Source organism: Miniopterus natalensis, chromosome 18, assembly GCF_054644295.1.
Source record: "Miniopterus natalensis isolate mMinNat1 chromosome 18, mMinNat1.hap1, whole genome shotgun sequence".
In the NCBI taxonomy this organism is placed as follows: Eukaryota; Metazoa; Chordata; class Mammalia; order Chiroptera; family Miniopteridae; genus Miniopterus; species Miniopterus natalensis.
In genome coordinates, this window is record NC_142098.1 from 39,810,500 (window position 1) to 39,834,555 (window position 24,056).

The 24,056-nt window shown below is 49.0% G+C and overlaps 2 protein-coding genes across 2 annotated transcripts; both read right to left on the reverse strand.

Annotated features, from left to right (window-relative positions):
* Window positions 1–402: 402 nt before the first annotated feature.
* On the reverse strand, window positions 403–10,034 carry LOC107531764 (sialic acid-binding Ig-like lectin 13). The gene is given in 11 exon segments (XM_016205916.2): window positions 403–490; window positions 4,961–5,041; window positions 5,374–5,458; window positions 7,609–7,761; window positions 7,878–7,953; window positions 7,955–8,022; window positions 8,125–8,382; window positions 8,841–8,888; window positions 9,070–9,345; window positions 9,552–9,935; window positions 10,001–10,034. Coding segments are annotated over 11 exon segments (1,551 nt in total).
* A 4,920-nt stretch (window positions 10,035–14,954) lies between these two features.
* Window positions 14,955–24,030, reverse strand: LOC107531763 (sialic acid-binding Ig-like lectin 6). Its single transcript, XM_087827332.1, has 9 exons — window positions 23,994–24,030; window positions 23,546–23,917; window positions 23,112–23,390; window positions 22,882–22,929; window positions 22,141–22,395; window positions 21,763–22,047; window positions 18,773–18,872; window positions 18,405–18,483; window positions 14,955–15,695 (listed from the first exon to the last, which is right to left on the reverse strand). Exons 1-9 carry the CDS (start codon window positions 24,028–24,030, stop codon window positions 15,519–15,521), a joined length of 1,632 nt encoding a protein of 543 aa, XP_087683458.1. The 3' UTR covers window positions 14,955–15,518.
* Between the last annotated feature and the right edge of the window lie 26 nt (window positions 24,031–24,056).

The following is a 24,056-nucleotide window of genomic DNA, read 5'->3' on the forward strand; positions in this document are numbered from 1 at the left end:
GGCGTAGGTGGAAGGTGGGGGCTCCCCTGCTGGGCCCTGGGTCATTGGGGAAGCAGAAGTGAAAGCTCACAGTGAGCCCTTCTTACAGGGGCCCCAGTGATGGAGCAGAGTGCAGTGGAGGGTGAGTGTGTGGGGGTGGGAACAGGGCTCTTCTTGCCGCATAGATGCAGGGTGCCCAGTAAATTTCACGTTCAGATAAACAAGGAATCTTTTTTTTTTTTTGGTAAAATATTGCACGGGACACACTTATACTAACATATGTTTTTTACATCTGAAATTTGAATTTAACCAAGCGTCTTCTATTTTTATTTGCTAAATCTGGCAACTGTAGGCTGGTCTCAGGGCCACCCATAATCATCCATGGGAGGTTCACTGACCCTGGTCCCCCAGGAGCACCCACACCTAAGACCTGAGTCCATTGCCCATCTCCTCTTCTTCTGTCATACAATTGGGTGACACATACTTGTAACACCTGTTGTAATAAGAACACCTGCACCCAGAGGTGAAGCTGAGGTTGAGAGTTGCAGGGGATGTAAAGGGCATGGGAGGCGTGAAGTGAGATAAAAACCCCATTATAGCTCTTCTTCTAAAATGACTCTGTCTTGTTTGTGTAGAGTCACTGTGCTTGACCACTCAACCCCATGTCCTTGGACCTCATGTGTGGCAGGTGCCATGGTGCAAATGGGAGACCTGCACGTAAATGAAGTACAGTGACTGACCTCAAGAGACCCAGCTTGGTAAACGGAGATCCTTAGAAACAGCAAAGTACTAAAGTGCTCATAAATGTCTCACTACCCACCCCCCTGCTGGCAGGAATGTTCTTGATGGGCCTGGGGAAAGAGGGGTCCCTTCTTCCAAGTGAAGTCAGGACAGGTGTCCTAGAGCAGGTGACATCCAGCTGCTCCTGTCCTGCTCTCATATCCACTGTATTACCTTGCACTGGCTGTCATAACTCCACTGACTGGGTGGCTTAAACAACAGGAATTCATATCTTCCCAGTTGTGGGGGGTAGAAGTGCAAAGTCAAGGTGTCACCATGGTTGGTTTCTTCTGAGGCCTCTCTCCTTGGTGTGTAGACAGCTGTCATCTCCCTGTGTCCTCATATGGTTGGCCCTCTGTGTGTCTGTATCCCAATTTACTCTTATAAGGACACTGGTGCTCTTAACCTTAGGCCCACCCTATGACCTTATTTTAACTGAATTGCTTTCTGAAAGCACCTATCTCCAAATATGGTCCCATTCCTAATTACTGGGGGTTAAGACTTCAGCATACGAGTTAGACGTGGGACATAATTCAGTTCATAGCATCCACCCTCCTCTTTCCTGTTCACTGTGATCCCTAGGTCCTCACTGCCCAACCTGGGCTTACTGGGGGAGAACCAGGCTCCCTCCTCCTAGGGGAGCTCACAGAAGAGGCAACTCTACAGGGAGGAGTGAGAGGGAGGGAAGGGTGCCTGGTCCTGCTGGGAGAACGCTCTGGAGGAGCTGAGAGCTGAGTCCCCAACCCTCAGCTTAGACCCAGGCCCACCTCTGCCTTTGAGCATTCCCATGCCTCTGTGGCACTCACTGGGGTGGGAAGCAGGAAAATGGCAACCTCGTGGTCCTTAGGTGGTTTCTCCACACCACTCTTGGATGCTGCCCCTTCAGCTGGAGAAGGGACAGAAGACCCTCAGCCTCGTCAGGGCTGAAAGATGCCAATCCACATCCCCCCAGCTCCTCCAGGCTGACCTGGGGCCTCAGAACCCACCTCAGAGTGTAGACCATTCTTGGGGTTAGATGGCCCTTTGAAGCTCAGAGCTGATCCCTCAGGTGTGGGGCTGAGGAGGACTCCAGTGCCAGGCAGGACAGCTTGGCAGCTCTATGTCCACAGCCACATTGGCAGGGAGAGGTGGAAAAAGAGTGGGGTCTGAGCTCCCGTCAGTGACCTCGGCTGTGGACTGACCCTTACCCTTCCAGAGGCAGCTACCAAGAAGTTCCTGGAGCTGGTCCCGAGACCATCATCGTCTCCTCCCCTTTCCCAGCAACACTGAGGGTTCTCTTTTCTTCCCTTCACAGGGAACTTTCTTCAGTTATCAATCCTTCTTTATTGACCATCCACCCTGCCCAGCTTCGTCCAACCTTGCTCCATCCCCACATCACTCAAATTCATCCTGTAAAAATCACCAAAGACCTCAAACGACCAAAACCCACAATTTGTTGAAGCAGATGCCCCTCAGCAGCATGTGATGTGCTCATCACCTGTTTCCTTTTGAAGCACTACATTGCGGCCCCCGTGTCACCTGGAGCTGCCACCTTAGTCATGTGGGGACACCATGCACCTACTCCAGATGAAGGCGCGTCTTCCTGTCCCAGTTCCTTCCTTAACGTCCTGTGCTGCCAGCAGGGGGCGCTCCATTCCACCAGCACAGACTGACCCTGTGGAGCCCCAGGCACCAGGGCCTGGGCCATCACAGTACTGGTGAGGTACAGCTCCGCAGGGACTGCTTTCCCAGGACCTGGACACGTTTGCAAATATTGTTCTTCCAAAAATACTGCATTCGTTCTCATTTGCACCTACAAACGATGACTGTGTCCCTTTCATGGCACCTCCATAGAGCTGAGTCTCTGCCCAGGGGGAGCCTATCAGTGCAAACACTGTCACCACCACCACCCCACTTGGCCCCCTACAGACCCACCCTCCTCCAAATTTAAAACACTTCAATATTGCCCCCCACTCTCACAGCATCATTCTGAAACCACATCCACCCAGACGCACTCACCATGTGATGTCACCTTAAAAAAACACACATCCCTGTGGTGTCTGAGTGCCTTCGGGTTGCTGTCACAGAACACCACAGGCTGGGTGGCTTCAAGAGCAAACACTCATTTCTCACGGTCCTGGAGGGTAGAAGTCCAAGATGAAGAGGCCCGCGGGTTCGTGTCTGTGAGAGCCCGCTTCCTGGCTCGTAGCAACTGTCTCCTCACTGTGTCCTCGCATGGTGGAGGGGGCAGGAGATCTCCGTGGGGTCTCTTTAATAAGGGCACCATCCTTTTTGTTTTTAAATATATATATATTTTTATCGATTTCAGAGAGAGGAAGGGAGAGGGAGAGAGAGAGAAACATCAATGATGAGAGTCATTGATCGGCTGCTTCCTGCACACCCCCTGCTGGGGATCGAGCCTGCAACCCGGGCCTGTGCCCTGACCCAGAGTCGAACCTCAATCTTCTGGATCATAGGTTGATGCTCAACCCCTGAGCCATGCTGGCCAGCCGTAATGACAGCATTTTCAAGACCTAAGAGCTTCTCAAGTCCTTTGTTTTATTGTGGTAAAATATCTGTAAAATGAAACTTTCCATTTTTAACATTTTATGGGGTACAATTCATTGGCACTAGTTACATTCATAATGTTGTGCAACCATCACCACTGTCTATTTGCAGAACTTGTCGCCATCCCAGACAGAAACTCTACACAGTTACACAGTAACTCCCATTCCCCATCCCCTGACTCCAAGCCACCACCATGCCACTTCCAGTCTCGATGAATTTGCCTAGTCTTAGTTCACATAAGCAGAATCATACAATATTTGTCCTTCTGTGTCTGGTTTCTTGCATTTAGTGTATTGTTTTCAAGGTTTCATCCACGTTGGAGCAGATGTCAGAATTTCATTCATTGCTTTTTAAGGCTGAAGCATGTTCCATTGTATGTGTTCACCTCCTTTGGTTCATCCATTCTTCCGTGGATGGACACTAAGGTTGGTTCCAGTGCTACTTTGACTAACACTGCTATGACCCGTGGAGTGCAATTACCTGTTTTTGAGTCTGTGGGTCCAATTCCTTTAATATATACCCAGGAGTGAAAGTGCTGGGTCATATGGTAATTCTAGGTTCAACTTTAGCAGGAAAAGCCAAAGGGCTTTCCAGGAGGCTGCACCAATTTTCACTTCCACCAGCTATGTACAAGGTTCCAATTTGTCCAAATCTTCACCAATGCTTGTTATTTACTGTTTTGTAAAACATATAGCACACGTACGTCCCAATGATTGTGAAGTAGTATTTCATCGTTGTTTTGAGTGCATTTCTCCAAGGACTAAAGTTGTTGACCATTTTGTTTATGTGCTTCTTGGTCATTTGTATACATTCTTTGCAGAAGCGTCTTTTCAAGTCTTTCAGATGGTAGGTGTTTTTAAGTTGTGTTCAGTGATGTACCTCTGCTTCTACAGCAATGCTGGCCCATGATAGGTGTTCAATAACACTTGCTAAATGAGTCTATAGATAGATGCCCGAATGTCACTATGCTCAGAGCTATCCAATGACACACACACACAATGAGGGAAGATTAAGACTTAGAGATGTAGGGATGGGGAGGGAATGATATTCAGCCGGAAAAACTGCACATGCGACATCTCAGAACCATATAGGCTGTGGCTGGGCTTGGTGTGGAGATGGTGTGAGATTCAGAGACATGGTAGAATCTGGTGGAGAGGGGAGAGACCACGCAGAGCCCTCAAACCCAGCCTGTGGTGTTTGCACTCTTCTCTGGCCACGGAGAAGAACCATCAGTGTTCATACTTTGCTAGAAGTGCACCATATGTCTTGGGAACCACCACCTGGAGGACTGGGTCGAGCACAGAGATGGAGTCAGGAGGTTGATGTGTTCGGACAGCCAGGGGAGAGATGACACCACAGGAATGACCAGGGTCAAATGGGGAGGGGACAGAAATCAGATGAGCTCTGATTAGGTGCGAGGATGGACAAGACTTAGGGAATTGCTGGATTGGGGAGAAGAGAGGGAGCACGAAGTGGAGAACCACACCCCACTCCTGGCCTTAGAGAAGGGGACCATCGTGTCATCACTGTGAAGAAATGGATTTGGGAAGAAGGTGCCAGCTCGGCTTTAGCAGTGCTGAGTGGAGCAACCTGGGGGAACATACTGGGGAAAGTGTCCATGGGGCGTAGGCTGGTAGAAACCTGCGTCACCCACCTGAGGGGCCAACCAGGGACAACGTTTGCATCCGCCATGTTTTCTGTGGTCCTGACCCCCTTCCTCTTGCAGGACCTCACTCTGAGAAAAGAGACCAGTGTCTTTAAGGCTGATGAGATTGGGGTGCAGGAGCAGCAGACCTTGTTCCCTGTAAGGAGCTAAAAGGGAGACTGAGGCGGGAGAGGGCTGGTCTGGCCTCACAGACCACCTTGAGTACAACAGGTGCCTCTCATCCTGGACACTTGCCAGGTGGTGCACTAATGACGATGGCCCATGTGGAATCCTCACCCGCCACCCATCAGCTTCCTGGGTGCTCCATTCGCTGACTCATTCAAACCCCATTACTGGTTCTGGGACTCAGCCTCATGGTCCTGCCCTCCCCACGTGTCCCTTTCCCCCGGGGCCGAGCTCACATGAGGACAGTGAGGCAGAGGAGGAGGAACAGGGTCTTCACAGCTGCTTCCCCGATGGCCACCAGCACCACCTCTGTCCTGAGTCCTAAAAGATTGATCAATGTGACTGCAGATATAAAAAGATCCCTAAGCACTGTAAAAATTCCCTGACCACAAAGAAAAGTGTGTGGCGTACTGAAGAAACTCGTCTCAGCTCATGTTCCTGAAAAAGAGCTACTTCCTCTAACTTGAACATTGGTTCCAAGAGCGATTAGGAAAGTCTCAAGGACACGAAGTAGAAGGCTCAGCAAAGAATATCGACAGACGGTTCACAGAACGAAAGATACACAAAGTGCTCTTCATCACAGAAAGTCATGCGCAACACCGTTCAGAACAAGAGAAACGCTAATGATAGCGTGAAAGCCCTAAACGTTTTATTTACCCCTAGTCTGGTGAGGCTGGGGGAACACTGACACTTTCACCCATCGCTGGTCTGGATGAAAATGTCCACCCTCGATGCGAAACAAATTTGCATATTTTTGGGAAATAGAGAATATGGAGGAAAGGTAACCCTTGTGCACTGTAGGTGGGAATGTAGATTAGTGCAGCCACTGTTGGGGAACAGCATGGAGGTTCCTCAAAAAATTGCATAAGAAACTATCATATGATCCAGCAATTGCACTTCCTGGTATTTATATGAAAAAAACAAAATCACTAACTTGAAAAGTATTTCAACCCCCACATTCATTGCAGCACTACTTGCAGTCGTCAAGATACAGAATAAACCTGGGTGTCCACCGATAGATCAATGTGTAAGAATGATGTGGTATACATACAAAGCCATAAAAAATGGAACTTTCCCATTTATGACAACATGAATAGCCCACGAGGCCATTATGCTTAAAATACGTCAGACAGAGACAGACAAATACCATTTGATCTCACTTATATGTGGAATCTTAATAACAACAAAAGAAACAGATTCACAGACAGAGAACAGAGTGGTGTTTGCAGGAGGCAGCAGATGGGGTTCGGTGAATGTGTGAAAACTTCCAGTTAATAAAATAAATAATTCTTAGGGATATAATGTACAGAATGGTGACTGTCCTTAACAATACTGTATTGCATATTTGAAAGTTGCAAAGGAAGTATATCTTAAAAGATTTTAATGCAAGAAAAACATTAAAAATAAAATTTTATAAATAGAAAAATAGAAAGAACACATGAACTCAGTTTTGTAACTTTAGGAAGTTATGCCAAAGGTGTGCATATGTGCACATGCACACAACACACACATTTGTGAAATTAGATACAATATTCATTGCAGCATTTTGGTTAGCAAAATAAAATAAATGTCACAATTTCCCATTATTACAGATGCAAACAAAATCAGAATGCATCCATTTGATACCCTGGTCATGGAGAAGGAATGAGGAGAGTTTGTACAACTCATATCAAATGACCTCTTAGATCCTTTACCTGAAACCCCCTGAGGCCAAATAAGAACAATGTCTAAGGAGACAACAGTTACCAGAGAGCTATTAGGTAAAAAATTCCCAGACACCATAAAGCGCTTGGTCCTGTACATAGTGCCACCAGATAGAGTGAAGATGCCTCCTTGAATACATGGTATCAGTCAAATATTGAAAAGAACCATGTCATTCAAGTGAATGCCCTAGAATAAAGGCAACATTAGATCTACCATAGGAGAGAGATTAACAATTAAAGCCTTAAAAATATTGGCCTAACATGCAAGTCGCTTCACTGCCTTCGAGGAGGAGGACCAATATTCTTTAAAAGAATCCAACAAAAACAGGCTGTTAGCCACATAAAACTGACAATGTCCACCACACAGTGAAAAATTACTAGACATATAAAGAAGTATGAACATGCAACACTTCATTAAGAGAAAAACCATTCACTAAATCATGCTCAGACATGGCAGAGATGATGGACTTAGCAGACAAAGACATTAAAAGAACTCTTACAAATATGTTCTATATACTCAAGGATGTAAAAGAAATATTACCATAATAAAAGAAGAAAAGATAAAAAACTAAAAGAGATCAAAACCACATTAAGGTAAGCGCGCCAAAGCAAATATTACATGGAGTATGATTCAAATTCCTAACAAAACACTCCATGTTTTCCTCACTTGTCCTCCCAACCAGTAAGGTAGAACTGTCAATAAGAGTCCTGGGAACCCAAGGTAAAGAATTATTTCTGAGTGGGGTGTGGGGATGAGTGGTACTGCACCTCCTTGCTCCACAAAGCTGTGCAGAGTGGGTATTGGGACACAGTGGTTAGATGGGCCCTCATCCTCCTGATAGGGCTCTGGTATCCAGACCACAGCACCACCTCGAGGAAGGGACTCAGTCACTCCTTGCAGCCTGGTCGCCATGGAGGTCTCTGAAGCAGTGGAATAAACAAGTGAGAGAGCAGTGCTTTGAAGAGTTTGCTCTAGAGTGGACAAGAAGTGTGAAGCCATCAAGATGTCCCCAAATTCCAGGACACTCTGAGAAGGCCTCCTCCCCTGGTGTAGTAGATCCAGGTGAGGCCATAGGTGAGGAGAAAACCAGCCCCGTGAGGGTTCCCGCCCTGAGAAGGTGAAGACCAGGAACCAGGCACCCTACTGCTCCCCACAGATCTGGGGACAGGACCCAGAGATGCCTGGGAGGAGAGGGGGGAAGGTGCAGAAGTGCATTCCTTTAAGTCCACTCCTTAGTCCTGCTTACAGCCCCACCTCACAATGCAGGTCTTGCTAATACTCACCCTGCACAACCAGGTTCAGGGAGATGTGGTAGGAGATCCATGGGTGCTGAGCTCGGCAGGTGAATTCCCCTCCATCTGACAAAACCACCTGGGGCAGCTCTAGGACCCCCGGATCCAAGGGCTTGGAGGGGCTCAGGGCCAGGCTCCCTCGGGACCAGCTCAGCTTGGCAGGGGGCTTGCCATCCGTTTTACAGACAATGCGCAGGGACTGGCCCACCTGGACTCTCAGGGAGGTGGCATTGTCCAGGTCCTCTGGGACTAAGGAGACAGAAAAAGCCAGAAGGGCAGGGCTGAGAGGCCCTTCCCTTATATGTTCACCCACAGACAAAAGAATGGAAAATAGTGTCTCTGAGGCAAGCATTGCAAGTAATGGCCAGTAGGGGTGAATGTCCATGGGGTGAGGTGGGGGAAGGAGAGGCAACCTGCTGATCCCAGAACAGGGGGATGGACATTTGGGGAATAGTTGGTTAAATCTAATCCTGGGGAAGTGGTCCTTGATGTGTGGCATCGTGCAGAGATGTTGGCACACGTAGGTCTGACCATCGGAGGCTCATACACAGGTGATGCTCTCAGCCTCTCCCCCAAGGGCTGAGGGAGCCAGGGTGACTTCTGAGCAGGGAAGGAATGGGGTCACATTTGGGGTATGGAGAGATCATTTTGGGGCTCAAATTGTGGCATCCTGAAGGGGGGTGTTGAGACTCCAGGGCCTCTCCCACCTGTGCTGTTTCCCCTGAAGACATGAATGGTAAGGTTCTGCGGGCCATCTGGAAGAGAAATACATAATTGGCCACCTGCAGTAGGATGGGCTGGTCATGAGCAAGGTGCTGGGTCTCGGTGTCTTCCCCATCTTCACTTTAGCCATGCCTCCCAGAACAGTCACCAGGCATCCTGCCCCCTCCCTGACACTGTGCCCACAGGGACCTGTAGGCCTGGCTGAGCACTCACACACATTGAGCTGGATGGTTCTCTCTGTGCTCACGCCAGCTCCTGGGAAAGTCACTCTACAGGTGAGATTGGTGCCGTGGTCCTGGGGCCCTGGTGTGAGGGTGACCACTGAGGAGTCGAAAGTCCTGGAATCCAGGGAGGTGATGTTGACCCCAATCCAGTAGAATTTGGGGGGTGTCCCCCTCTCACAGGCCCATGGCACTGTACAGGTAATGTTCTTGGGGTTCCCAGATTCTAGGAACCCCTGGAAGTAGATGTCAGGAGTCTGAGACAGAGCTGAAGAAAAGAGAGACAGACCCGGGTCCTGGAGATGGGGTCCCCGAGCGTGCCCCTAATAGCAGCCTCTACCTCTCGGCAGCCCCAGTGTCCTCTCCCCATGGGTCCCCCTGGGTTTTATCCGGGATGAGATGAAATGGGTCCCTTCCCCGCCCAGGAGCCCTCAGGACCCATCCATGTGCCCTCTCCTTGACCCCATTGCTCACCCGTCACATGAACAGAGAGCTGGTTCTGTTTGTAACTGTACGCCTCATAATATCCCCTCTCCACTCTAAAGAAGTATGTCCCCGTGTCTCTTCTCTGTGCATCTCTGATGTCCAGGGAGCAGTTGTAGGCCCGGGGCTCCCCGGCGAGGTGGAATCGGCCCTGCGCTTTGTACTGCGCTGTACGGTCGGGGTTGTTTGTGGCCACTGGAGGGTCCTGGAATTCATTGGCCCCTTCCCGGAACCAGTAGCCATGAGCCGGGGTAGAGTCGGTCCAGTAGTAACGACGATAGATGACAGTACAGGGAACAAAGACGCACAGGCCCTCCTGCACTGTCACGGACCTCTGCACTGTCACCTGGTGGCCCTCATCCTCCGCCAGGGATCCTGTGGGAAGCGGGGGTCAGCTGCAGCCCCCATGCCACCCCCACCTTCTCCCCTCGGGCACTCACCTGCCCACAGCAGGGGCAACAGCAGCCGCAGCATCTCCAGAGGGTATCTGGGCTCCTGCGGGTGAAAAAAGAAGGAAGTCAGTGGGAGGACTGCTGTGGGGAGTGAACCAAAGCTAGGGAGGAACATGGGACCTTCCCGCCCACGGAAGAGGAACCTCAGAGCTAGAGCTCGTATACACCCTCTGCACACAGCAGGCACACACCCAAGCCCCCCAACCCTGGAGATCCGCCCAGAGATGAGTACACAGGGGCAGACCTCGGTCCTGCGCCATCTGGAGGGCTTCCCTCCGTCACCGCATCAGGACCGGGACCTCTGAGGGCATCTAAAGATGGGACACATGAGTCTCCTAAAGTACCTCCTGGTGTATTGCCTTTTTAATTTTTTTCCAGTACAATTTTTTAATGAATTTCTTCCATGTCCTACTTTAGGAAGAGTCATATTACAAAGACAGGTGAGTTACTAGCCACCTAACCCACATCCTTAATGGGAAACAGCTAGACAGGTGAGTTATCAGCCACCTAACAGGCACCGTTAATGGGAGACAGCTGTTGGCAGAATAGGGGAAATGTGAGCCCAGGCGCCCCTTCCTGGGCTCCCTCCGGCCCCTGCTCGCCCCCGGCCCGGGTGGATGGCAGCCCGTCCAGAGCAGGGCTGGAGGGAGAATCTGCTCTGCGCCCTTCTGACTAGAAGGGGGAAAGTGCAGAGCAGCCCCTGGAAAAGGCCATGTCCCGCATTAGGGGCCTTCTCCTTGTCTGCTTTAGGGAAATGCTGTCACCTTGCCATGTGCCCACTGGAGGGGAAGGGTCTCCAACCGACCTCAAAGCAAGAGGCCAGCTTTACTCCAAGGGTCAGTCCTCCTCTGTCCCTCCCAGCCACTGGAGCCTGTCACCGGAGGGGCTCTACCTACAGCCCCTCTGTGGCCTTGAAGAGGACAAATAAGCCAGATGAGGAAACCCCTTAACCACACAGCAGTCAGAGGCCTGGCCTGTGAGGGGGTGGCCGCAGGACTGGTCAAAGTGAGTTAACACAGAGTATTGGGAACACAAGAAACGCACAGGGGAACGTGAGGTTATGCAAATAAAACTTACTTGGTACCCTTAATTCTCAGGCTCCACCCAGTAGACATTTAGCCCAGACACCGCCCTATGGAAGGGCCCTGCCTACGTGACCAGGCTCCTCAGTTTCCCTCCTGGCAAGTCCAGGATCCATAAAGCAAAAAAAACACACACAAAAACAAAAACAAAAAAAACAGCCAAAGAGAAAGAGGGAGGGACTGTACCCAGCAGCACCAGGAGCTCGGGCAGAAGTGGCCGTGGCCCCACTTTCAAGAGAAAACTGAGCCCAGCCGGGCGTGGCTCAGGGTTGAGCATCCGCCTCGGATCCAGGCGGTCGGGGTTCGATCCCCGGTCAGGGCACATGCCCGGGTTGCGGGCTCGATCAATGACTCTCTCATCATTGATGTTTCTCTCTCTCCCTCTCCTTTCCTCTCTCTGAGATCAATAAAGATATAGTTTTTAAAAAAGAAAAAAAGAGAAGACAGAAAGACAGTTAAATTATCCTCATTTCAAAATGTGGGTGTTCTCGTTTCCCACGGCACCGCGGGGCCCCCAGAGCGCCTGGGACCCGGGACGCGCCTGGGGGGCGCAGCGCCCTCCACTCCCGGCCGCCGGCTGCTGGGGGCCGCAGCGCGCTTTCTCGGCAGCTTCTAAAAACTCTTTCTGCGCAGGGTTGGCTTCCTTTGCAATTTTGTTCTGGGCTCTTTTTTTTTTTTTTTTTGATCCAGTTTCAAAAACCCACCGAGGGTTAGGGCTTCAAACACAGCCAGGCGCGTGCCTTTGTGCGCCTCGTGGGGTCGCCCTCTGGCTCCCACCCTTCCAGCTCCGGGACGCGGGAAGAGCGCTGGGCCCCGTGCCCTCCCGGGACCGCCAGCCCTGGGGCGTGGAGACGAGGGGGCCTTGGGGTGGAGGTGCCAGGCCGAGGGCACCCATCCCGCCGCCGCCCCCAGGGGGCCGCCATGCAAATGCCGCCTCTTTGATTCTCTAATCCCCACCCGAGGGTATTTTCCCCCCCACTGGTTGTTAGAGCGGAAGTGGGGGGAGGGAGGGAGAGAAACGGCATCCACCGGTTGCCTCCCACACGCGCCCCAGCTGGCGCCGGGGATGGACACCTGCAGCCCAGGCGCCTGCCCGTGGCCGGGAATCGAACCCGAGGCCCTCGGGTCTGTGCGCGCCGAGGCTCTAACCGCGGAGTCACACCGCCCAGGGCTGCTTTTTTTTTTTTAAAGAATTTTTTTAAAGAAATCACACGTATGATCTCGCGGGTCGTCCTTCGTGCCCGCTGCACGAGGAGAGAGCATTTTCTCTCGGGTCACAAATTGTTCTGACAACACGCGGGCGCAGCGAGAAGCGCGCTCGCTGCCGGGTCGCAGGAACCGGAGCGCAGCGCCGGCGCCGCCCCTAGTGGCGAGCCTCGGAAGTGCATTGGGTCTCCCTTTCGTCCGGGCTGAGCGGCGGCCTTGGGGACCCACCGATTCTCACTGACCAGCGGCTACAGGTTTGAATAATGTAATTGTCTGTGAATTTGCCCACTGACCACAGATTTTAAACTTACGGGCTTTAAAGATTTTCACTACTTTCTGTTCAATTTCTGCCACTTAGAGTGATGTCTTCTTTGTGTTCCTGGGTGCTGTTACTGCTGCCTTCTGCATTTATTTCTGGAACTAACTGAGCTGTTTCAGCTTTCCTGTCTGTACCAAAGAGCTAGAAGTTCGTGTGATGTTGTTCATCTCCATTGAGTATTTTCTCTCTTACAGGTGCTCTTATCATTTGGTATTTCCTTCCTTCGGCTTCCTTTTGGCTTATTTTACTGTTATTTAAGTTTTTAAAAAAATAAAACCTTAGCTTATTAAATTTTAGTTTTCCTTCATCTCTGATATAGACATTTGACGTTATATATATTTGTTCTAATAACCACTTTAGTTTTACACTAAACATTTTTTAGTATTTTTATTATCACTTAGTTTTAAATAATTTTGAATTTGTATTATGATTATTTTATCCTTGACTTATTTATGAGGGATTTTCTTAATTTCCACTAATATTTACATACACAGTTATATAGAGAGTTACATTTGTGACTATATAATATATAAATATGTAAACATAATTTATTATATATTTATGACTATAAAATATATAATCAAATATAAATATAATTTAATAATGATTATGTTATTGATTTCTAGCTTGGAATCGGGGAACATATTCTGTATTATTTCAATCCATTGACATGTTGAAATTTTACTTTATGTGACGCAGTATATGATAAAATATTTTGGAATGTCCTGCGTGTATGCTCAAATGGAGTGTATACCCTGCTATCACTGGGGCAAGTTTCTGTCTATGGCTGTAAATCAAGTTCATTAATGATGTTGTTTACATGTAGTATAACAACATACCCTTAGTGATTTTCTTGTCTGTGTGTTGCATCAGTCATTGTAACATATATATTAAAATTCCCTCTAGGAATGTGGATTAGTTTTGTTTTTTAAAAATGTGTCAGTTTTTGCCATATGTTGTCATATCCATGCACATTTCAAATGTTAGACCTTCCTGGTAGTTGAACCTTTAATCATTATGAAGTGGTCCCATTTATCCCCATTGAAACTCTTTATTGCACAGTATATATTTTCTGATTTAATATACTCATGATGGTCAGTATTCCTCAGAAAAATTCAAATACTAATCTAGGTTTCACACAGATCTCTTGTAAACAACATATAACCACATTTCCCCCCAGTCTGACTATATTTGTATTTTACCGTGAGCACTAAGTCCACTTGTGCTTTATGCAATTTTTTAAATGCATTTCGGCCTAAATACAAAATCTTATATTTTTACACGATATGTTCTACTCTCCTTTTCCCCCCTCTTAATCTCTCATTCCTTATTTTCTCTGGTTTGATTGAATAATGTTTCCAGAACCTTTTATACTTCTCCTAGTTCGTAGGTGATAAACTTGGGGTCAATTCTTTTAGAAAATTTCCTTGAGATTACAACAAAATATCAAAATCTAAAGCTTAGCATAACATTTCATTGTCTCCTGAATAACATAAAGACTTTATCAAAGGTAAATTCTACTTACATTTTCCTGAATTATGTTACTGTAGTATGGTATTTAAATATTATATTTTATGTTTGACCCCTCTACACATCAACATTATTTTTTTACAATGAATATTTGTTTCCTTTTGCTCACAGATTTGCCACTTTCTAACGTTTTCAGTCCTTTTTGCATATTAGACCTTCAATCTGCGGTCACTAATAACCTAATCATATCTCTCAGAATTTACTTTGAGAAGTCTTTTGTTTGTGAATGATCATATTTTCATTTGTATTAAATATCTTTATTTCACCTTCAGTCATAAAACATAACATTCATTAAGTAGGACTTCTAAACTAGCATTTATATCTCTCAGGACATAAAAGATACTCTTCCATTGTATTTGGGCTTCCCATATTGCCCCTGAAAAAAACCAACTGTCGGTCTAACTGTGGTCTTTTTTAAAGTATTCTTTTTTTTTTTTTCCTTCTGGCTACTCTTAAGAATCTCCCCTACTCCTTGGTCTTCATTGATTTTCTTTGGTGTCACTGAAGACCGAAGAGGAAGCTGTTGGGATTGGCATGGAAAGCGGTGGCTGGTAAGAAGTGAGGTTGGTGAAATTAGTATGGACAGCGGCTTGTAGAGCCTTGAACAGAAATATGAAGGACATAAACTTTATTTGGGGCACTCAGAAGTCTTCACTTCTGAGCAGGCTGTGACATAAACATCTGGGACTGGCCCCTCCAGGTTGTAGGGGAAATTGTTGGCAGAAACTCTGTTATAACAGCTAACAAAAGTCCTGACACAAACATGTCTTCAGAGTTCACAAAAAGCTTTGTGTCAGCACTTTAGTTAGCTATTTTACATGTACCATCTATTGATCTTCCGCAATAATCTAGTTAGATGGGGATGATTTCCCTGCTTTGCGGAACAGTAAAGCAGAGCGTGGGGAAATAAATGAACTAACTCAATAAGTGGCATAGATGGATTTGATACAAGTCCTGTGGTCCTTCATATATACTAAGGGATTCAAACCATTGCCAGGAAAATCATTAATTTTAAAATAATCAGACACTGAGATTATGGGCTGAAAATCATGAAATCCACAAGTTGAAGTCCTAACCCCAGTACCTCATAATTTCTCCTTGCAGCCCTGTCTAGTTTCAAGATAGGGTCTTTAAAGAGATATTTCAGTTCAAGTGAGGTCATTATGGTGAGCCTTAATCCAATATATCTGTTGTCCTTATAAGAAGAGGAGATTAAGACACAGACACACAGAGGGAGGACCATGTGAAGACACTGAGAGAAGATGGCCATCTACAAGCCAAGAGGAGAAGCCTCAGGAGAAACCTACACGTTGCTGACATGTTGATCTCAGAATTCTAGCCTTCAGAACTGTGAGAAAATAATTCCTCGCTAGTGTGTCTTGATCTCTGAGTACACGATGTTGGCATCTTCCTGTTCCTGAAGCTTCAGGTTGCGGAATCTGACAGAAGCATAGTGGAGCTCCTGTTCCTCTTTTGCGACGGGGCTAGCACCATCAGGGCCCGGGTGAGCTGAAGAGCTGTCTGTCCCGAACTGGTGCCGATGCTCCTGAGTGGAAAGAAGAGAAAGGATTCAGAGATGCTCAAAAGGGTCCGGGAGAAAGCAGCCAAGAGCCAGGATGGGATTGGGACTGGTAGAACTTTTATCATTTATTCACCCATTTATTTAAAAATGTGCAATAATTAAGGTTGGCCAGTCCTTAGGGAGTGTTTGTATTAATCACATTTTATTATTTTAAGAAATATTGGGGGAGGATGCTATGATTGTGTTCATCTTACAAACAACAAACCTAAGGCTAAGAGAGATCATACACATTGACCTGAAGACACACATCTATGTAAATGCACCACTGAGCCAGGACTCAGTACCAATCTTTCTAACAATAGTGGCATCCTTTGTTCAGGCAGGTTATGGTTTTCTAGGAGAGGTGGTTACTAAACAGATAGAAAACAAATATATTTCAAGCTCTAAATTTGGGATAGAAGATATTTTGAAATATAAAGCAGGGCCAAGGGTGGCATATCCTAGAAGACACAGACCAGAGATCAGGTCTTGCAGCAACCAGACACCCTCACCCATATCTGCTCCCTGCCCACAGCACCCTCAGTCTGCAGAAACATGAACTAGAAACCTTCAAACAGTAGCTCAGAGAGGCAAAGACTAATAGTTCTCAGATGAGGTGGAAAGAGCTTCACTATAGCAGAGTAAATAGAGGATAGGTAGAAGGATGCCCATGGTAAGCAAAAGCAAGATGGAAATAAACAATAAGTGGACCGCAATTCTACTGCAGCCAAAGCACAAAAGAGGAAACATTGTGACTGTTAATAACCATAACTAAAGTATTTGTATCAAAAGATAGAGTAATGGTTTTTAACAGAAAACGAGGCCCAGCAATATGGTCATTCAGTGATTGATTCCAGAAATATTTCTTGTACCTACTGTGAGTTATGCAATAGGCACTCCCCTTGGCCCTGGGTATACAACAGGGAATCAAACTGCCCTTGGGGCTTACATGCTAGAGGAGAGAATGATTCTGATGGTAATCATGAGTCCTGTGCTTAGTGTATGCCAGGTACTGTTTGAAGCACTCCTCATAACCACTCTGTGATACAGGTAATTCTAACATCACCATGTCACAGAAAATAAACAAAGAACAGAGAGGGTTCATCATTTGTCCAAGGTTCCACAGATTCTAAGTGGGGGGAAATGGGATTTGAATGCAGGCAGCCTAGCTCCACAGTACCTGCTTTGAACCTCTGTGTGATACTGACTACAAGAGACAGTTATTAAAAGGGAAAAGAAGTTGACTGAAAATTCAAAAATTAAATGATGAAACAGGTGTATTGTAATTCCTGACAAGATGAAGATTTAGTACACACTAAGGATTTCATTCCCCAAGATCGATCAAGCAACAATACAGGGATTTATGCAAATTAAAATTTTAAAAATGATTTCCTGTCTACTTGTTCTAGTTACTGAGAGAAGGCTTTTGAAATAATTGTGAATGTATCTATTCTTCTTCACAGCTCTGTCAGTTTTGGCTTATTTATTTTGGTGCTCTGTTATTGGGAGCATACATGTTTAGTACTTTTATATTTTTTAATAAAGTAATAGAAGCCAACTATGTAGAGTAAATATTGCATGGTTCCAATTATATGAAGTTCCAGAATGGACAAAACTAATCTGCAGTGACAGAAATCAGAGATTGCTGCAAAGGGGGAGTTGACTGGGAAAGGAAACTTAAGAATTTGGGTGGGGGTGTGATCAAAATCATCCATATCTTGACTGGGGATATGGTTACAGAATGTATACATTTGTCAAAAGCCATCTAACTGTGTACTTCAAATGGTACATTTTGTTATATGTAAAGTATACCTCAATAAAGTTGATGTTATTTGATTTGAAAAATGCAAAATGAGAGTGATGAATTGTGACTTTGGGATGCCTCAGCTGTCTACCCTGGGGCTCCTGTCCACCCCTTCCTTGTACTCAATGGGTCTGACACAGACTAAGCTTGGGTCATTACTCTTCCTCAGTGTTTAACACCAGAAGAAAAGGCTAATATTCCCAGTACTCAGCCATAAAAAAGATGAAATACTGCTATTTGAGACAACATGGATAGTATCATGCTAAGTGACATAAGTCAGATGCAAAAGGACAAAAACTGTATGATTTCACTCATGTGTGGAATATAAAACAGAAAGCAACAAACTCGTAGACACAGGCAACAGAATGATGGTCACTAGAGGGGAAAGGGACTGGGGGGAAGGATGAAGAGGGTAAAGGGGGGTCAAATATACGGGGACAAAAGGAGACCAGACTTTGGGTGGTGAGCACGCAATGGAGTATACAGATGTTGTATTATAAAGTTGTACAGCTGAAATGTATATAATGTTACTAACCAATGTTTCCCCAATAAACTTAATTTTAAAAAGGAAAAAAGAACAGATTCAAAATAAAAACCCATCTAACTGTACACCCGAGATATCTGCATTTTGTTATATGTAGACAAAAAAAAATATTCCAGGGTAGATGATAATCTGACATGAGGCTTGAATTCACCCCAACAAACCAATTGGATGACATGACATTCCACCAGAAGCAGTAGCATCAGAACAGTCGAGTCAGTCATTTAAAATAACACCTGTGGAATTCCAGAAAGTGCTGGATACCTAACATAGAAATGTCTAAAAGCCCCTACAGAGGACAGCATCCATCGGACGCAATGCTGAATGGAAGCTATGTCCCGTCACTCACCCCAGAGCTCGAGACTGGTTTCACATCCTTGTCCATGCTCTGCACAAGCTGGGCGGCTTTTTCCCTGCAGGTCTTCACTCTAAGGAAACAACCCTGGGCTTTTCAGCCTTGTTATTTGGGGCATGGACTGGGCAGAACATCCCTACTCCCTGTGAGTAGGTGGAGGTGGGTCCTGTCTCCAGGTGCTCCCCTAACCCAAGCACTGGACACAGAGTAGTTGGGAAGAGACCCACACTTGGCCCAGTTGACCACAGGCTCCAGGCTTTCCCACCAACCCAGGGCCCTCCAGCTCAGGTTTTCTGAGATTCCAAGACCTTAAGCCCTTCCCATCCCAGACCCTTCTCTCTGTCCCTGGCGCTCACTCTCACCTGAGGATGAGACAAAGGCAGAGGGAAAGCAGGGCCAGGGCCATGATGCCAGCTCCCCCGACCACTCCGAGGACCCTGCCGGCCTTGGGTTCTGGTTTACCTGTAGATAATTTGAGTTTTGTGTAAGTTCCAACCCCAATCCAAAGCATCCTCCAAACTGGCCACTTCTGTCCCTGTGTGCTCCATTAGTGCATCCCCCACCACTCCACCATGTCTCAGAATGTGTCCTTATTTGGATATAGGGTCTTTACAGAGGTAACAGTTACAATGAGATCACTAGGGTGGACTTGTAATCCAATATGCCTGTTGTCTTCATAAAATTGTGGAATTTGCACCCAGACACACACAGGGAGAATGCCACGAGGACGTGAAAGCAGAGATTGGAGGGATGCTTGTACAAGCTAAGGAACACCAATGATTGCCAGCAAACCCCAGAAGCTAGGGGAGACCTGCAACACACCCTCTACCTCAGAAGGAATCAACCCTGCTGACACCTTGACCTTGGACTTCCAGCCTTCAGATCTGTGAAACAATAAATCCCTCTGTTTAAATTTCCCAGTTGGAGGTATTTTGTTCTGGTAGCTACTGGTATTTTGTTCTACTACAAATGTCCAGGCTGCTCTTCCCCCAGGCATCACCACCCTCCCCCAATAGATCCCAGGCAGCAGCAGGGCAGTGGATCTCTGGGCCTAATGAACAGCAAGGGAAATGGCAACTGAGTCTGAGATCAGTACTAAGCCCCACTCCCCACCATGAGGCTCAGGGAGCTGATGGTCCAAGGCCCTGCTGAGCTGGAAGTGCCTGGGAGGAGACCTTGTAGGAGGCTTTGCTGTGGTTTCCCTCCAGCAGTCCATCCCCCAGCCACCAGAGCAGGGAGGGGGCTGGCTGGGCTCTGGAGGAGCAGCTGCAGTGCAGACCCTGGTCCTCCCAGTAACAGGAGGGTCCCAGCAGCTGTGGGAGGCTCGGGGGGGGGGGAGGGTCAGTGTTGCCTCTTCCCCCCCAGGACCCAGATGTCCTGCCCCCAGGAGCCCCTCATGCCCCCATTCGCAGTTGCACAGAGAGGCTCAGGGAGACGCTAAGGGAGCCCTGCAGGCTCTGAGCTCTGGAAATGAATTTTCCTTCATGGTCCATTTGTATCCGAGGCAGCTCCAGGACCCTAGGGCCTGAGGGCTGGGAGGAGCTCAGGGCTTTTTCTTCCCAGCACCAGCTCAGTGTGAGACCACCACTCGCAGGACTCAGTCTCTCCTCTTCCCACCTCCTTGCAGAACCACCTACAGGTTCTGTTCAGGCACCAGATGTCCCAGCAATCACCCCCATTCAGGCCTCAGCCACCTTCCCCCAGGTCCACCTTCTCTCTGACCCATTCCTCTCTCCCTAAGCCTCTGCCCCTGAGAGTCCCCCTGACCTGGCAGCAGCAGGGCAGAGGCGCTCTGGGCCCCGTGGACATTCCTGGCCTCACAACTGAGTCTGAGGCCGGCGCTGAGTCCCCTGCTGAAGCTCAGGGAGCTGTTGGTCCAGGGTCCCACTGAGTGGGAGGTGACCTCACTGTAGGAGGCTTCGCTGTGGTTCCCCTTCAGCAACCCATCCCCCAGCAGCCAGCGCAGGGAGGGGGCCGGCTGGGCTCGGGAGGAGCAGCTGCAGGTCAGACCCTGGTCCTCCCAGGAGCAGGAGGGTCCCAGCAGCTGTGGGGGGTCTGTGGGGAGAGAGAAGGGTCAGGGGTACCTCTGCCCTCCCAGTTGGTAGGCAGCTATACAGACATGAGCTGAGTAAGGACCATAGGCCAGGTACAGAAGGTCACCAGGATGAAAAGCCCCAGGTGCCTAGCAAAGGGCAAAACTGGCCCGACAAGGACCTGGTGCCCCAGGGTGACCTTTCCTCCCCAGCACATCACTGGTCATGCGGTTTAGATCCCATGACCTTTCATATGGCCGGTCATGCAATTCGGACCCTCCCCTGACTTTCCCTTCCCTAGCACAATCTATGGAGAAGAGTCCATAAACATTAAGCCCCCAGGACAATGAAGTTCTGACCTGCATCAGATACATCTAGGACTCAGTTGTGTTTCAGCTCCAGGCCCAGAAGAGCAGCAAAACCAGATAAGTGCCGCCATAGCTGACCTCAGGACCAGCTGCAATGACTAATGACCCCCTGCCCTGGCACCCACCAATCAGTGGAAACCATGACCCTGATAGACACACCTGGAAAGCTGATGAATATTCTACTGGGATCCCCAGACCTCCAGATACATACCCTCAAGAGAGGATCCAGTGCGCTAGGGAGCACGCCCACACTTTCCCCCTCCCCCACATCTCCCAGGTGCCTTAACTTTGTTCTCCTCTCTCCCAAGCTCCAAGGGCCCCTTCTTTTGCCTCTGTAACTTGTTTCCTGAGCTCATTTCTTCTATGGATCACTTCTTCTACCTCTTTGACTTTCTAAATAAACTTTCTCTTATAGCTTGAGTCTTGACTCTGAATTCTTTCTTAGCCAGAAATCAAGAACTAAGGTTGGTGAACCGAGGTTTGGTCTGACCCCACCAGTTTAACACTTGGTACCATTCTCGCCACTGCCAACACCAGGGCTCAGGTGTGCTGCCCCCACGTACTCCTGTACTCCCCATGCACAGTGCACAGAGAGGCTTAGCAAGTCCAGGAGAGAGCCCAGCAAGTTCTGAGCTCAGCACACGAATTCACCTTCATGCTCTCCATTTGTATCCCAGGCAGGTCCAGGACCCGAGGGTCTGAGGGCTGGGAGGGGCTCAGGGCTTTTTTCTCCCAGCACCAGCTCAGTGTGAGACGACCCACTTGCAGGACTCAGTCTCTCCTCTTCCCACCTCCTTGCAGAACCCCCTTTAGGTTCTGTTTGGGCAGCAGATGGAGGGCCCTGTCCTAGCAATCACCTCCATCCAGGCCGCAGCCCCTCTCCCCCAGCTCCACCTGCTCTCTGACCCATTCCTCTCTCCCTAACCCTCTGCCCCCAATAGGGCCTCTGACCTGGCAGCAGCAGGACAGCAGTGCTCTGGGCCCCGTGGACATTCCTGGCCTCGCAGCTGAGTCTGAGACCGGGGCTGAGCCCCCCGCTGAGGCTCAGGGAGCTGTTGGTCCAGGGCCCTGCCCAGCGGGAGGTGACCCTGTAGGAGGCCTCACTGCGGTTCCCCTCCAGCAGCTGCTCCCCCAGCTTCCAGCGCAGGGAGGGGGCCGGCTGGGCTCGGGAGGAGCAGCTGCAGGTCAGACCCTGGTCCTCCCAGGAGCAGGAAGGTCCCAGCAGCTGTGGGGGGTCTGTGGGGAGAGAGGAGAAGGGTCAGCGGCTCCTCTTCCCTTCCAGGACCCAGGCGTCCACTCCCTGGGTGCTTCCCGATCCTCCTGACTCACAGACCACAGAGAGCCTGAGAGAGACACTTTGGGAGCCCAGCCTGTTCTGAGCTTGGCAGGTGAACTCTCCTTCTTCTGCAGTCCCCACTCGAGGCAGCTCCAGGATCTCAGTGCTGGAGATGGGGGTGGCGTTCAGGGCTGGGGACCCCCGGAACCAGCTCAGCTGTGCAGGGGGGTTGCTGTCAGCCACGCAGCGCAGACGCAGAGTCTCACCCTCCAAGATGGAAAGGGATGTGGTTTGCAGAATCTCAAAGGCTTAGAGGAGAGACGTGGAGAGAGAGAGAGGTGGGGTGGGCAAAGCTGGAGTCTCCCTCCTCCGTGATGTCCACACCTGCTCGGAGGAGGGGACTAGCAGCATCCAGGCCTCAGGTCTTCAGAAGAGGCCCAAATGATTTTCCTGGAGTTGCCCAAGCTGTCTTGCAGATGGAGGGCAGAGGGCTTGAGATATGGGGGGGGAAATGCAGTTATGGGCCAAAGAGGAGCTAACAGAAGTAGGAGAAGGTGAAACTTCAGATAGTAGAGGGAAGTGAGAGGAGGGGGAGAGCTTCCTTTTGATTTTGGTCACAGAAAGCTGCAGATGAGCAAAAGATTTAGAGGTGAGGTTTGGAGAGGGGTTTTTCCATCTGACCGCAGTAGCTGGCTTTCCCTATATATCCCACTTAATCCCTGGCACACTGGAGCTCTGAGACCCACCTAGATCCTGTGTTCATCCAGCCCTGGAGAGAAGAGGTCCTTTCCTACCTGTGCTGTTTCCTTGGAAGACGCTGATGGCCATGTTCTGTGGAGCATCTGAGACAGAAGGACATGGCAGCCTCAGCATCCATGGTGACAGATGGGTAGGCACGGGGCCTTCCCCCCAGGAGCCGTGGAAATAGATAAGGGGGTTCCCTTCCTGGTAGACTACTCAGACCCTGATCTCAAGCCCTGGCCCCAACCCCTCCAGGACTCGGGCATCCTGACCCAGCACTCACAGGTGACATTGAGCTTGGTGGTTTTCTTTACAGTCGCACCAGTGGGAGGAAAATACACCTGGCAGGTGATGTTGGTGCCGTGATCCTGGGGCCGTGGAATGAGGGTGAGCTCAGAGGAGAGATTGGTCCTGGTGCCCAGGGAGGTGTGAGCAGCTGACACCCAGGAGAAGATGGGGAGCGTGCCCTCCTCACAAGCCCAGGGCACAAAGCAGGTCAGTTTCTTGGGGTGGCCTGACTGCAGGGTCCCCTGGCTGAGGATGCTGGGTGTGTGGGTCAGGGCTGGAGTGAACAGAGAGATGATTAGGGCCACTCAGCACAATGTCAGCCTGCCCCAGGGTCTTGTCATGGCTGTCCCCACTCCACCACCAGGGGCCTTCATTTTTCTATTTCTGGTACCCCACACCCTGGGGCCTTTCCTTGGCCCCCTACTGTACCTGTCACTTTCAGAGAGAGCATCTTATCTGAATATGAGTGTGTACTAAAGCCCTTTTGTATATGAAGGAAGTATGTCCCACTGTCCCTCCTGTTGACATCTCTGATGATCAGGGAACAGTCGTTGTGGTTGAGGCCCATGGGCAGCAAGAACCGGCCCTGGGTCCTCCCCTGCAGCTTCTGTGCTGGTTTGTTTGTGGCCACTGGAAGACCATCCTTTGTATCCACTCCTTTCCTGAACCAAGACAGGTAGAGATATCCAAAGGGCATTCTGGAATAGGAAAATGTGCATGGCACGGTCACGCACAGGCTCTCCTGCACTGTCACGGACTCCTGTATGTGCAGCTTGTAGTCTGAACTCTTAGCCAGGGGCCCTGAGAAGAGAGAAAAACAGCCTGGAGCTCCAGGGCCTCCCCCAAATGGGCTCCCCTCTCCCATCGGCCCACTCACCTCCCCACAGCAGCAGCAGCAGCAGCCTCAGAGACATCCCTTCCTCATGCCCTGGGATGGTCT